This window comes from Callithrix jacchus, chromosome 1 (genome assembly GCF_049354715.1).
Source record: "Callithrix jacchus isolate 240 chromosome 1, calJac240_pri, whole genome shotgun sequence".
Classification (NCBI taxonomy): Eukaryota; Metazoa; Chordata; class Mammalia; order Primates; family Cebidae; genus Callithrix; species Callithrix jacchus.
The window spans coordinates 18368342-18382254 of record NC_133502.1 but is presented as its reverse complement, the minus strand read 5'-3'; the positions used below and the strand labels follow the sequence as shown (position 1 = coordinate 18382254).

At 42.2% G+C, this 13913-nt stretch overlaps 1 protein-coding gene across 1 annotated transcript; it reads left to right on the top strand.

The window, feature by feature from the left end:
• The first annotated feature begins 962 nt into the window (after positions 1–962).
• METTL21C (methyltransferase 21C, AARS1 lysine) lies at positions 963–11669 on the top strand. Its single transcript, XM_002742521.8, has 4 exons — positions 963–1279; positions 4692–4843; positions 8511–8628; positions 9128–11669. Exons 1-4 carry the CDS (start codon positions 1090–1092, stop codon positions 9520–9522), a joined length of 855 nt encoding a protein of 284 aa, XP_002742567.4. The 5' UTR covers positions 963–1089; the 3' UTR covers positions 9523–11669.
• Positions 11670–13913: the final 2244 nt, after the last annotated feature.

The following is a 13913-nucleotide window of genomic DNA, read 5'->3' as shown; positions in this document are numbered from 1 at the left end:
TGGCTTGGTGAGCTGGAAAATTGGGGTGAAAAGTTGATTGTTTGTAAAACTGTACTGATAACCATCTTTGAAATGTACATTACTTCCACCACAGTCACATTTCTTTGAAAGCTGTGTAGACATGTGTGGGGCATGCAGCCTCCCAGGTGTAGATGGAATTACCCACACAGTGGGGGCCTGGTGTGCTTTCTTGTGCTTTGTTCCCTGAGGGCAATTTCGAGCCTGAATTTATCTCATCTGAGACAGGTGTCACGTCAGTGTCTACTTCATAGGGTTCTTGTGAGGATTCAGTGAATATACACCAAGCCCTTCAAGAACTACGTGCAGCAACAATGTGGGAATTCCTCCAGCAATGTCAGGCATTGTTATTTTGGGACCAATCAATGATCCCAGTAGCTAGGTCTCTTGTTCTGTGCCAGGTACCATTTCCTGCACTTCACTCATCACGTTCGCTCTTCCGAGTCTCACGACGGCCTTAGGAGTTAGGCAAATATTATGATCACTTTTTCACTGATGACAGAATAGTCCCTGAGAGGACTGAGTGAGTTGCCCAGTTTTAGGGCGGGAGCCAAATCGAGCTCCTGGCCCCAGCCCCAGTGCTTTCCACTGTCTTGCAACGGAGCCCCAGAGGAAAGCAGAGCAGCCTTGTGTTTGCTCTGAAATCTGGCTTCTCATCCATGATGTCATTAACCCCAGAATCCACATGTACCCCCAGTGGCATGCGAGTCTGGACAGATTTCACGATTCAGTTCAAAAGTTATTAGAGACACAGTTTCGAGTCCCAGAACCTAGTGATGAGCTACAATGTTTGGAGTGGGGAGGAGGATGGCAAAGAAGAACTTTTCAAATGACAAAAACTTGCTCTAGGCCCCTGAGCAGCAAAAAAACCGGTTTCCAGGTCACAGCTGCTGTTTCTGCATTTCTTCACGCACATGGGTTCAGCAATGCTTCTTGGTTTCCCTGTATCTTGCTCTGGGAAGCCAGGATGACAGCTCCTTGGGTGGCTGCTTTGCTCACTCAGGGAACTAAGCTGAAAAGCAGGCGTTCTTTTCAGCTCAGATAAGCTACACCTTTCGGAGCCCTCGGGGAATGTCTTGGGCTGAGCGCCTCGGGCCTTGTCCAGTTCTTTCCTCTCAGCAGGCTCCGGCTATGGACATGTGTCTGAGCTCCGTGCAGCAGCCTGGGCGCCAGGGGGAAGAACCGAGCTCGCCGGGTGGCTGGTTAGAGGCCGAGAAGAAGGGGGTTCTGCAGAAAGACAGCACCGGGGGACCCCTAGAAGGTAACCTCCTTCTTAGCACTTCAACAATGTTCCTCAGTTGCTTTCCTGGCAATGACGTTCTCGAGTAAATTTCAGTGACAAGAATTTCCATTTCCTTTTACCACTAGATTTTTTACTATAATGAAGCTTAGTGGAAAAATGGTGTTTTGCAAGCATAAACATAGCATTAAAAGTAATTCCTGTTTTTTCATGATTCACTTATCAAAGTTCACACATTTGTTTTTATCGTATGTATAGATCTAAGATTGCTATATTTTTGTAACAAGAACTTAGAAGAAAAAAAATCTAGATTTGTTTCTGTTTTTCACCAAAATGCATTCTTGGCAGCTTTGTCATACAGTGAATCTTTATAAATCAAATAGTATTTTCCCATTAGGACAATATAACAGTTTAGGGTTACATTTCTGGGCATGGATTCAGTTGTAAATAAATGACAGACATAACAAATGATCTCATAAAAGCCAAGATGCAGCATTTAGAGTGTTTAAAATTAAAAGTGGTAAAAAAATATATCCCAACGCTAATAAATGAGAATCGTGTCTATTTTTACTGAATTGTTTACACAAAAATGCAACACTACCTTATCTGAACTTCTGATTTCTATAAAACTATCAGAAGAGTACAGCTAGAATAAATAAAAATGTTTAAGGCGTGATAAACATTCATTTGTTTATCTTTGTAGAACCTCACAGGGTCTTATAGAAGATGTGTACACCTATGTTTCTTTACAAGGTTGATTGGAAAAGTGTAGCTGTCAAGCTTAATTGTCAGTTTATTTACCTCTGAAATGATGAGCCATTCAAAATCAGCCCCCTACTTACTCCTCCTAGTCTCTAGGGAAAAATAAGTCCCCAGATGGTGATATGTGGGAGGAGGGACAGGCATGGCTTGGATGAGAGTGGGGCAGGGCAGGGAAGCTGGCAGGGGCTGGTATGGGTCCCTGAGGCTCTGAGCCACCACCCAGTGGTGTGCCGGAGATGGCTTGTATCAGCACCTGAATTTCAGCAACTTTTCTAGCTGGTTGTTAAATATGACCATCAGTCAATTTAAGTTAGAATCTTATGATTAAATAGATTATATCAAAGACAAAGGCATATTAAAAGCAAAGGTGATAAATACTCAAAACTCACCATCAATTATTTTACTACATCTTCCTAATATCTGTGCTCTCGAGATTAATCATGTATATGGTGTCTGTACGGTAGGAACCCTACACAGTGGCGAGGTACTGCATGTCTTTCCCCAGTGATGTCACGATGCTCCTCTGAAATCGGCTGGGGTGGGGGTATTTACTCCAGAGCAATCATCAAACCCTGTCAATCAACGCTTCTTCCCCTCCGGCTGACCTGGTTAGTAAACATTAATCAGCCTATACTTTTCTGCCTTCTTCCTGCCTCTAAGCCAGAATTCAGGGTCATCTTCTCAGCCATGTGGTAGGAGCTACGGTTCTGTTAAATATCAGTGGCTTCCCAAAAAAGGTGGGGAAAGCTACAGGGCTCCCTCCTTACCCTACAATCTCCCTACAACCTCCTACCCAGGCAGGTGACAGAAAAGTCTCAGGACTGAATTGGCTACCTTTTATAGCGGGATCTGGCAAGTTCACTGAGGTCCCAGGTTTCTGGAAGCTCACCTTTTGGTCAGGGCAGAGAATTCTCCTTCGAAGTGGTAGGACATACTAAATCAATGTCACAGCCAAAAACAACACTCCGAAGAGCGGAAGGCACCCGTGATGCTCATTTACAAATGAGTCACTTCATTTATATATTTTTTAGTGTGCTGCACACTCATACTTTTGTAATATAAAACAAAAATGAATTTCTAGGGAAACTAAATGAAAATATATACAAACATATAAAATACAAGCTCCAGGTTTTGTTCTTAATTAGATTCCACAGACATTGTCAGATGGTTGTGACTATTTCTAAAGGCTCCCTCCAAATTCCTCTACTTACTGTGGAGCTGTCAGCAGCCTTTGCAGAGTGGTGGCAAGGAACCGTTCCAGTGTGTACGGGATGAGTGAGACTTCAAACACCTGGGGGGCCCGCCCCCCACCTGGGGAACACCCTGCCGACCGCGTTTCTTCCAGGGCTCACTTCCCTTCGCCTCTCATTCACCTCCTCCTGCCTTCCACCTGGAGTGTCTATTTCAGATGAAAACACTTCCAATGTTCGCTGGCTGCCCCTTCCAGATTTGTTCAAAGCTCATATTTTACCCCCAGTTAAAAATTTTCTGCGATAATTTCCCAGTCATATCCCAGGCCACAAAGGCAGGTTTCATGCAAGCAAAAGTGACCTTCTTCCCTGCCCCCCCGCCACCCCGCTCCCGACAGTCTCCACACTGTTAATTCTTTCCCACCGCTGGGATCAACACCTTCTCCTCTGCTCCTGATCCTTCTTCCCCACACTTTGACTCACTGCTCTTTTTATTCCAACACTCTGGGAAACCTGCAAACACTTGTGATCCCATGTCAGCCTGATCAGGTGCTCTTTTCCTCTCATTTTATAATGCCATTTGAGAGCTACTAGTGTGTGTCATGGGTTTAAAGGAGTATTTAAAGCAATAGTAACTTAATAGCCAGAGCTCAGCAGCCAACCTCCCCCAGGGCTGTGGGGCTGGCTGGGCTTGGGTGGACTCTACCTTTTGAGCAGCAATTGCAGGAAAGGTTGAAGGAACAGGCTCCAGCCAACATGTGGGAATGTTACCTCACTTCAAGACCTAAAAATAGGCAGGTCTGTCTGGGTGCAGTGGCTTACGCCTGTAATCCCAGCACTTTGGGAGGCTGAGGCAGGTGGATCACATGGTCAGGTGTTCAAGACCAGCCTGGTCAACGTGGTGAAACCCTGTCTCTACTAAAAATACAAAAATTAGCCAGGTGTGGTGGTGGTGCATGCCTGTAATCCCAGCTACACAGGAGGCTGAGGCAGGAGAATTGCTTGACCCCAGGAGGTGGAGGTTGCAGTGAGCTGAGATTGCGCCATTGCACTCCAGCCTGGGTGACAGAGCAAGACTCCGACTATAAATAAATAAATAAAGGCAAGTCTGTGTTTACCTAGTTCCTCTGTATCCAGCTCATTTGTGCCATTTTGCTGGTAAGTTTGTCCTTTTTCTATCAGAAAAACATAGGTTGGGAGCGAATCCATACCTCTTCTGTCCTCCCCTAAATAAGGAAAAGGCCCAGAGCATCCTTTGGCATTTTGCCATCCTATAAAAATGTCACATTCAAATTTCATGTCCCCATCACCTCATAAAATTCAATTTTATGCCAGTTTACAGCCATTCTCCATCGTAGCATTATCCTCTCTGTTTATAGGAAGATCGCTGAATCTAATGCCGTCTTAGCAATTGCACGAAGTGTGTCTTTGCACTGGATTTTAACAAATTATAAACCCCATTTTATTTTTCTGCTTCACAGATTCCAGCAAGATAGAACAATCTCTTCATAGCCTCCAGAAATTTGTTCCTACAGATTACGCCAGCTACACGCAGGAGCATTATCGGTTTGCAGGAAAGGAGATTGTCATCCAGGAATCCATAGAGAGTTACGGAGCGGTGGTGTGGCCAGGGGTGAGAGAACTGTCACGTTTGTGCTGTCAGGATTTCTGGAGATCACAACTGCGTGCTTCCGAGTTGCCTTGGACAATATGTCAAGTTCCTTCATATCCTGTGTCTCTCAATTTGAGGTTCAGTTGCTCACGCCCTGGGGGGTGTTGGTGGTGTGCTTGGGATCAGCAAAAACAGTATTTCTTTCAGAAGCACTGGTTTTGCCTTAAGCTCTGTTTCTTAAAATATTATTTTTATATCAAACAAACTTACCAAAATGAGGAAGTGAATGCAAAATTTATATAAACGGTTAAGAAAAAACCTGGGAGTTTAGAGTTTAGACTTTGCAGTGGGCATCTCCCACCGACCCTCAGCCATTCATCTTTTTTTTTTTTTTTTTTTTTTTTTTTTGAAGACAGAGTCTTGCTCTGTCACCCAGGCTGGAGTGCAGTCACATCATATTGGCTCACTGCAACCTCCACCTCCTTGGTTTAAGCGATTCTTCTGCCTCAGCCTCCCAAGTAGCCAGGACTACAGGTACCTGCCACCATGCCTGTATTTTCAGTAGAGACAGAGACCAGATTAACCAGGCTGGTCTCGAACTCCTGACCTTAAGTGATTCCCCCCTCCTTGGCCTCCCAAAATGCTGGGATTACAAGCATGAGCCACCGCACCCGGCCAGCCATTCTTCTCTTTTCCACCTGGGCTGTGTTGGTAGGGACGTTTAGGAGGCATGACTTCCTGACATGTCACTGCTGCCACAGCCTTGAGAGCATGGTGTTGAAATGGGGGCAATCTTCCGGATTTTGAGTCAGAAAAGCTTTCATTTCCAGCCTGGTTGGTCACAAACGTTCACCTCACCTCCAATTGCCTTCATTACCATTTTTAAAACTAGGGTAGTGGTAATGCCTACAGCACTCCTGACGTGATTCTCAGAATTGCAAGAATTTCAGGTTGTGAGATTAAATGTAGGCCTAGTGTAAGCTCACATGAGCTGTTGTCATTAATGTAATATTCTTTCTTTCCACCTTTCAGTTGAGGAAATGGGGACGCAGGCCAGTCCACAGGTGTGGTAAAGCTCCTGACTGGGGTGCAGGGCAGAGCCAAGCTGGGCAGTGGCCCTTGGAGCCAGCGCCGTCACTTTTCCCACTGCAGACATTGTTAATGCTTAGAGAGGCTCCAGACCAGAACTTCTCAATCTGCAGTCTTGTTAAAATGCAGATTCTGATTCAGGAGGTCTGGGGTGGGGCGCATTTCTTACACGTTCCCAGGTGATGTGCATCTGCTGGGCCATGGCCCCCACATTGAGTAGTCCTGGTTAGCGGTTCCATGGGGCTCCCTCAGGAACCCTGTGGATGACACAGGATGAGGAGAAGGGTAGCGGAAGGGCTCCAGGCTCTTAGGGGGTCCACCTTCACCCACTCTCAAACAGGAAGCTCTATTTTTACACCTTATGCATATAATTTCCTTCAGCCAAAGACTTTTCTTTGCCTTGACAAGTTTGAAAATCACCAAACAACTCACAGCTTTCTATTATAATACACTTGGCAAATAGACAACAGCAGTGGTGTAGTGACAAAGGGGTGTAGTAAGAGATCAGAGGCTGGGCGTGTGGCTTACACCTGTCATCCCTGCCCTTTGTGAGGCTGAGGCAAGAGGACCGCTTGAGCTCAGAAGTTTGAGACCAGTCTGGGCAGCACAGTGAGATCCCCATCTCTCTTAAAAAAAAAAAAAAACACACACACACACACATTTAAAAAGAGACCAGAAATTGAAAAAAGCGTATTTTCCCACTGACTGTTTCATTCTCAACAAGGCATGATTCATGCACCAAACACCAGCCTCTCATGAAAGCTGTTTCCTGAAAGCCACACAAGGTTATCTAAAGTGAGACAGTGCCCTTTCCATGTGACTTCAGGTGCAGCTCTGTGAAAAGATCCCTTCAGAGTTTGCTAACAGGACTAGGGGCTGCGGGGAATGTTTGCGATGTCAAAAGACATGGCTGTCCCCAAGAAAAGCTTTGTCTCCAGATGACACCCCTGGGGCCAGCCCCTCCCAGAGCAGGGCACCAGGAAGGAGGCTTGCGGCCATCTGCAGGAAGTTCCTCGGAGCTGCCCTCTAGATGGCGCTAGGTAGCACTCTCTTCCTGATATTGACTCCTTTTCCCACAGCAAATACTTACCTTCTCTCCGTAAGGACCAAAGAACTCTTTTCTCCAAAACTTCTCTTCTCAACTCTGGAGCTCCTTGCAGCGTGCTGCAGTTGCTACAGGAAGTTGGCCCCGACTCCTCGGCAGCTCTGTGGAGACCCCTCTCCCCTCACCCTGCTGTATGCCTCCTCTCCAGCACTTACCTGCCCGGAATGCAGTCTGTATTTGGCTTACCTGGCCCCCCAGCCCCACCCCTGAGTTCCCAGACAGTCGAGGTGACTGTGTCATATTCATCTTTGCCTGTGGAAGTTCAGTATGAACAGATGAGGATGAAATGGAGTGTCTTACAGGGTCAAGTTGGCAACTAAACCTACCGTTGGTAATCCTAAGAGTGGCACATCTCCAATCATCCTGGCTGCCCCCACTCCAAACTGGGCCCCAAATAGAAAGTAGAGTCCAGAGGAAGATGGGGCATACCTTTAGCTAGGGCCTAAATGTATAAGTAAATGATATAGTTCATTGTTTTTTTAAATCACAGTGTTCACATTCCTGATTCTAGGCTATTCATACCCAAATTTAAGTAACTTTGTCATCTTCTTCTCATAACTCTTCCTAATCTCTCAAATCCAGGGCACTGCTAGTTGATGCCTCATTGCCATAAATGTAAACATTCATCCATCAATGCAAATCAAATACTCTTTACTCTTTGTAGAAGAGTTAGGGGAAGGTGGAAGCAGAAGGGAAGGAATAAAGAAGAAAGGGATGTTTGATTTCCTGTATAAAAAACTAACAAGAGTTTTCATATATAAAACATTTTTAAAAATCTCCTTGCTACTACTCAAAGTGCAGTCCGTGGGCCAGCAGAGGAGCACCATGTCAGGGCGTGTTCAGATGTGCAGCATCTTGAGCCCCATTCTCAACCTAATGAATGAGGATCTGCATCTGTAACGAGCTACCCAAGGGATTTGTTTGCACGCTCGAGTCCGAGAAGCAGTTTCTCAACAGTCTGTTTCTTAGATGAACCACTTAAAAAGTCACTGCCCCGTTGCTCTAGACGCCAATGCATTAGCCAACCTGAATTTTGGTAAAGGAGTCGAGAGAGATGTTCAAGTTTATAAAACGACATTAAAAAATTAGTTATATAATTTTAAAAACTCTTACAAGAAAGAATTCTAATATAAAACAACATTCTTGAAGGAGTTGGAGACCCAACATGATTAAACCAGAGGAAGAAATCGGTTTCTTTAGCCCCACACTGTCCTGATTGGAAGGAGCTACGCTGATCTGCTGTTCTTCCTATTCTTTGGGGATTGAGCAAATTTAACAAATCTGCTTCCCCAGTTCCTTAGATGCAATTTACAACAACTTCTTCATTTCAGAGGTCTAACTATGGCATCGAGCGTACATTTGGGTTCTTATGAATATAAATGAAACATATTTAATAACTTGTCTTTTAGTATTTAAATATGAGTGCCAGAAAGGGTTGCTACTGGTTTCCAATGTTCCAATGCCCACATAAAGAGTTATAATTATTTCTTTTAGGCTACAGCTTTGTGTCAATATTTGGAGGAACATGCTGAGGAACTGAATTTCCAAGACGCAAAAATACTTGAAATTGGTGCTGGACCAGGCCTTGTTTCCACTGTGGCCAGTATTTTAGGTTTGTTTGTTTATTCCTGACTAGTGTCCAGAACTTTACTGTAACCGCTATATGACAGGCTGTGGTTTAGGTGCCTGGCCCTGACTTCACTCAGTGAATCTTCCCCAAATGCCATGTGGCGGGAATTACTATTATCCACAGAGATTATCAAGTCTCCGGGAGGTTAATCTCTAATCAACCAGTTTCCATGGGACGAAGCTGAGTCCAGAGGCATGACTCTGAATCTCTGTTGTCAAGCCCGGGGGTGGGCGAGGTGGGGGAGCTACTGACATTAGGTGGTTGGAGGCCAGGAAGGCTGCTCACCGTCTTACAGTACACAGGGCAAGACTGCTCACAAGAAACTTTAGCCAGCCCACATTGAGTCACACGTGTTCAGCCCACCCAATAGAGCCAAGGCTAAGGAAATCCAGTTGTTTCTCGTGTTTTTCCCTGGGTATATGTACACTGTGGCTGCCCGACTGTTTCCAGATCATTATTGCAATTTTTCTTTTCCTCTTAGGAGCTCAAGTCACAGCAACGGATTTGCCTGATGTCCTGGGAAACCTTCAATACAATCTTCTAAAAAACACCCTACAATGTACAGCACATCTGCCTGAAGTGAAAGAACTGGTATGGGGTGAAGACCTAGAAAAAAACTTTCCCAAGTCAGCTTTTTACTATGATTACATCCTAGCCTCGGATGTGGTCTACCATCACTACTTCCTGGACAAGCTGCTCACCACCATGGTGTACCTTTCCCAGCCAGGGACGGTGCTGCTTTGGGCAAACAAGTTCAGATTCAGCACCGACTATGAATTTTTAGATAAATTCAAGCAAGTTTTTGACACAACACTGTTGGCTGAATATCCAGAGTCATCAGTCAAACTTTTTAAGGGGATACTAAAATGGGACTAAATCCAATCTTTTGAGTAATGTGGCAGAAACTGCTTTGGGAATAAAGACTTCTTTTATAGGATTGAGAAGGTAATACAGAGAAACAACTTGTATACTTAGAACAAATGTAACAGTACTGCAGAAACTTTCTCAAGTAACTTATTTAAGAGGATCTGGTTAATCTAAATATCTAGAAAGAATACCATAAAAATATGAAAGTAGCTTTGTTGGTTCCAAAGTCTTGGTTACATCTTTAATAAATCTTACATGGATAAATTACTAAGTAAATTTCTTCCCTATTTCTGCTATAGCACATTTTTAAACTTCTCAATGTATTGTCACATGCTTTTTGAAACTGGGCTTGACAGGGTCACTATATTTAAGTTTTTAGAATCTATTTTTACAGATTTAACTGCAGCAAAAAAAAAAAAAAAAAGGATATTGAGTGATAGAAAAGTTAATAGGCTTAAAAGTAAAAAGTAAAACTGCTAAAATGAGAAAATGGATGTTGTTTTAGGAACTTCTTAAGATAATTTACAAATACTCTCCCTCTGTGTCAATTATCTTTAATAATTTCTAGTTAATTTCCGTATTGTCTGCTTTTTTTTAACAATAAATATTTTAGGCTCTCCAGGGCATAGGTCACATATTGTTCTACATCAAATTCTTTTTCTTTTTTTTACAACCATTTATGAAAAGGTAAGAACGTTTTTAGCCTGTTAGATTTGGCTCACAGCACATGGTTTGCCAGCCTCTGGGACTGCCGGCAATCCACAGTGATACTGGAATATGTAAGCATTTAGCAAAGTGGCCAAATATCAGTATTGAAAGCTCAATTTTATTTGTAAATTCCACCTACAAATAGAAATGAAATTTAAATAGATACCACTTACAACTGTAATATTGAATACTTAGGAATAAATCTAACAAAGCAAGAAGTTCATGCAAATGTATCTAGCATTATTGAGGCAAATTAAAACTAACATTAGGAGACATTGTAAATATGTCAGTTTTCTCCAAATTGATCAACAGCTTATGTGAAATCATTGTAAAAATCCCAATATTCTTTCCTGTGGAATTTGTCAAGCTAATTCTAGAATCATGTGAAAATAAAAAGGTCAAGAAGAACCAAGACACTCCTCAAGAGCCTGGTGGGAAGATCTGATTCTCAAGAAGTAGTACTTTGAAGAGGCAATAACTGAGACAGCAATTAGTATGATTTACTAATGTTCATACATATTGGTATTTCTTAGTGATCTTTAAATCTGCCTGTAAAACAAGAAGTACCTATAAGTTTAAGGAACAAATGGATATTCTAGCCATAATTCCAAATATTTGTCTCTATTTTCTCCATCATTGATATTGCCTACTGAGAATATGAGTCATTAGTCTCTAAGGTAAATTTGGTGATTCATGTTTTTGAATACTCTTCAATTCCTCTGGATGGTGATTCTCTCTCTCTCTCTTTCTACACACACACACACACACACACTAGAATGGCCAAAGATAAGAAGGTGGTATCATCAAGTGTTGCTGAGGATGTGCAATGCTTACAGCTCTCACATACTGCTAGTGGGAATGTCACATGGTAGACATTTTGAAAATGGTCTCCTAGTTTCTTACAATGTAAAAAGAAATATACCATTTCTCAGCAATTTCATTCCTAGATATCTACCCTACAATACTTTAAAAGATATGTCCACACAAAGACTTGTAAACAAACATTCACAGCAGTACAGCAGCATTATTCATAGTAGCCTCAAATATAAACAATCCAAACATCCATCAATGGTGAATGAACAAAATGTGGTACATCTCACAATGCAGTATATGCGGCAGCAACAGAGCAGGAGCAAATACACCTAAAGTGGCTGAAACTTAAGAACATTACGCTAAGTGAAAGAAACAAAAAATTACAAATTGTATGATTCCGTGCATATCAAATTTCTAGAAAAACTACAGAATTGGAAAGCAGATCACTGGCTGTCTGGGGCTAGGGGTGGGGATGTAGACTGGCTACAAATGAGCTTGAGGGAGTTCTTCCAGATGATTGGCATGTGCTAAATACCCAGATTGTGCTGATGGCTGCATTCTAGACATTAGACTGCACAGTTGAAATGGTTAAACTCTATATGTACATTACACTTCAATAAAGCTGTTAAACCCCATGGTTTGTCCCAAATGTTATGCAAATTTTCTTTCAACTCCTCCACCTTTCAAATACACGATGCAGAGGAATCTATTAAGAAAATTACAGCAATGAAACTCAATCCCTTAAATCTCTGCTCAGACTTTTCACATTTCCAGGGCAAAGAAATATGATCTTATGCTTATTTTGTAAATGAAGTGTCCTTTTAGAATGGCTGAATTGATGTTCTTTTTCTTTACACTATTCCATCAATTTTTAAATAGAGGAAAGTAGGCTAATTGTGCATTTTAAATATGTGCAGTTTATTATATGGCAACTATAGGCCAATATTCTGCTAAATAAGTACATTTCAACTTATGGAAAATCATGCTTAATATAAACCATTCCTTTCTCTGTTCCCCTATTAATTTGAATCAGATAAATCATTCCTTCTGTAAATTCAGCTTGTAGCTATACAAGATACATAACCATAATATCACATCTAAAATATTTTATATTAAATATTAAGTAATGTATTAAAATATGCAGTGTTCAAATGTTCAATTGTCTCAAAGTGTTACATTTATTTTTAGTTTCAATGGGATTAACTAGTATGTCTCTGAAATCTGATCCTCCCTTCCTCTTAGTTTTGTGTAGAATTTCATACTACTGCATTATGCAGACTGCATTGTTAGTGTCCTTTAACTTGTTCCTCTAGCCTCTGTTGTTTCTGTAAATTGTACATGTTAATGACTCAGGCTTGGAACCATCTAGCCCAAGCCCAGTTTAGATCTGCCAAATTCCAGGCATATGACTTACTAGTGAAAATAAATTATTGTAGACAGCTGAGTTCTGAGGTGGCTTAAAATCACACATAAAATGAAATTACAAAATATATTTTTAGTTGCTTTTTCTTCTATTCGCATTTTGGGTAAGACCTGGCTGATTCTAGAGTGAATCTGGTTCACGTGACTGGGTATGCAGGCAGCCCCAGCTGCACAGTGAAAACCTGACCCTTGGCACCGACACTGGAACTGTAGGTCTATATGTTTGTCCCTTGAGAGGACTCAGCTTGAATTCACTGTTGTTTGAAATCCTCTCACAAAGCAGGGGTTTTAAATGAAACTAAAGCAGTACATTTGCAGAACTGAGTGCAGAGGCATTTTGTAGCAAAGTGCTGGCAGGTACTGCACCATCACATCCTGACCCGGCTCTCTCAGGGTATCAGGAGGGCAGGTGGAGATTCTGCTGATGGGATGGATGTCCAAGAACCCTTCATGTGAGAGCAGCACTTACATCTTTCTATTGTAATTTCCAGGATTTTACTTGGTCGGCTTCTCTTTTCAGTTTACCGCCCATGACTACGGATACATTTTTCTCCCCTTGGTTTACTATGTTCACTCAGACTCATGAAGTTCAGTTTCTCACTTTATTCCTCAAAAACTTTTCTCCATTCAAGGTTTCCTCCCCTCCCACTTTAGGGGAGATGGCAAGGATACCTCTTATTTATCTTCCTATGCAGACTTCTCTGATTTAAATCCTACAAGGAAAGACAAAGACTCATGTATTCTGAATGCAGGGTTGTTGGGAGGACAGAGAAGGAAACAGTGGAGGAAAAGACTCAGTTAATTCAAATGAAATAATTTTTTAGTTGTAACAGACACATTGAATCAACACTGTAATTTTCTTAAGGAGATTCATGGAGGTCAAGTGATTTGGCTTGTCAGAATAGACCCAGGCTGCGGCTTCTAGTCATCCAGCCCCTGCACATTTCATTAGGGCTGGGGGTAGAGGGAGAAAGGGTTTGAGATTTGTGGTGCCTAAGAAGAGGAGCAGGAGGGCTCTTCTGGGGTAAAGAGAAGTTCTCCCAGGAAGCAGGCTAACATGAGGAAGGAAAGAAATCCCATGAGATGGGACCTGCTTCTTATCATTGGAAAGGGGCCACAGAACTAATATTGGGCACATGCTCTGTACTGTCTCTAATATTTCTTTAAAAAGTTATTTTTACCTAGTTTTTTTTCGGTTGTTTTCAGTGGGTGTGCAAAACATTGGCTACTGTGATCAGAAACAGGAAAACTACTTGACTTTTTAAAGTACCATCTTATTGCTTGTGTTATTTTGAATGTAATCACATAGAAGCAGTAATGATTTTACTGAGGACATCTAGAACTTACTTGGGTCCACTTTCACCACAGAAATGCAGAATGATCCAGACAGGAAGCAGAAGCTAACATGGCAGCTTTGTGTAACTGCCTTCAGTTACAGGAGTCATAAATAAATAGGC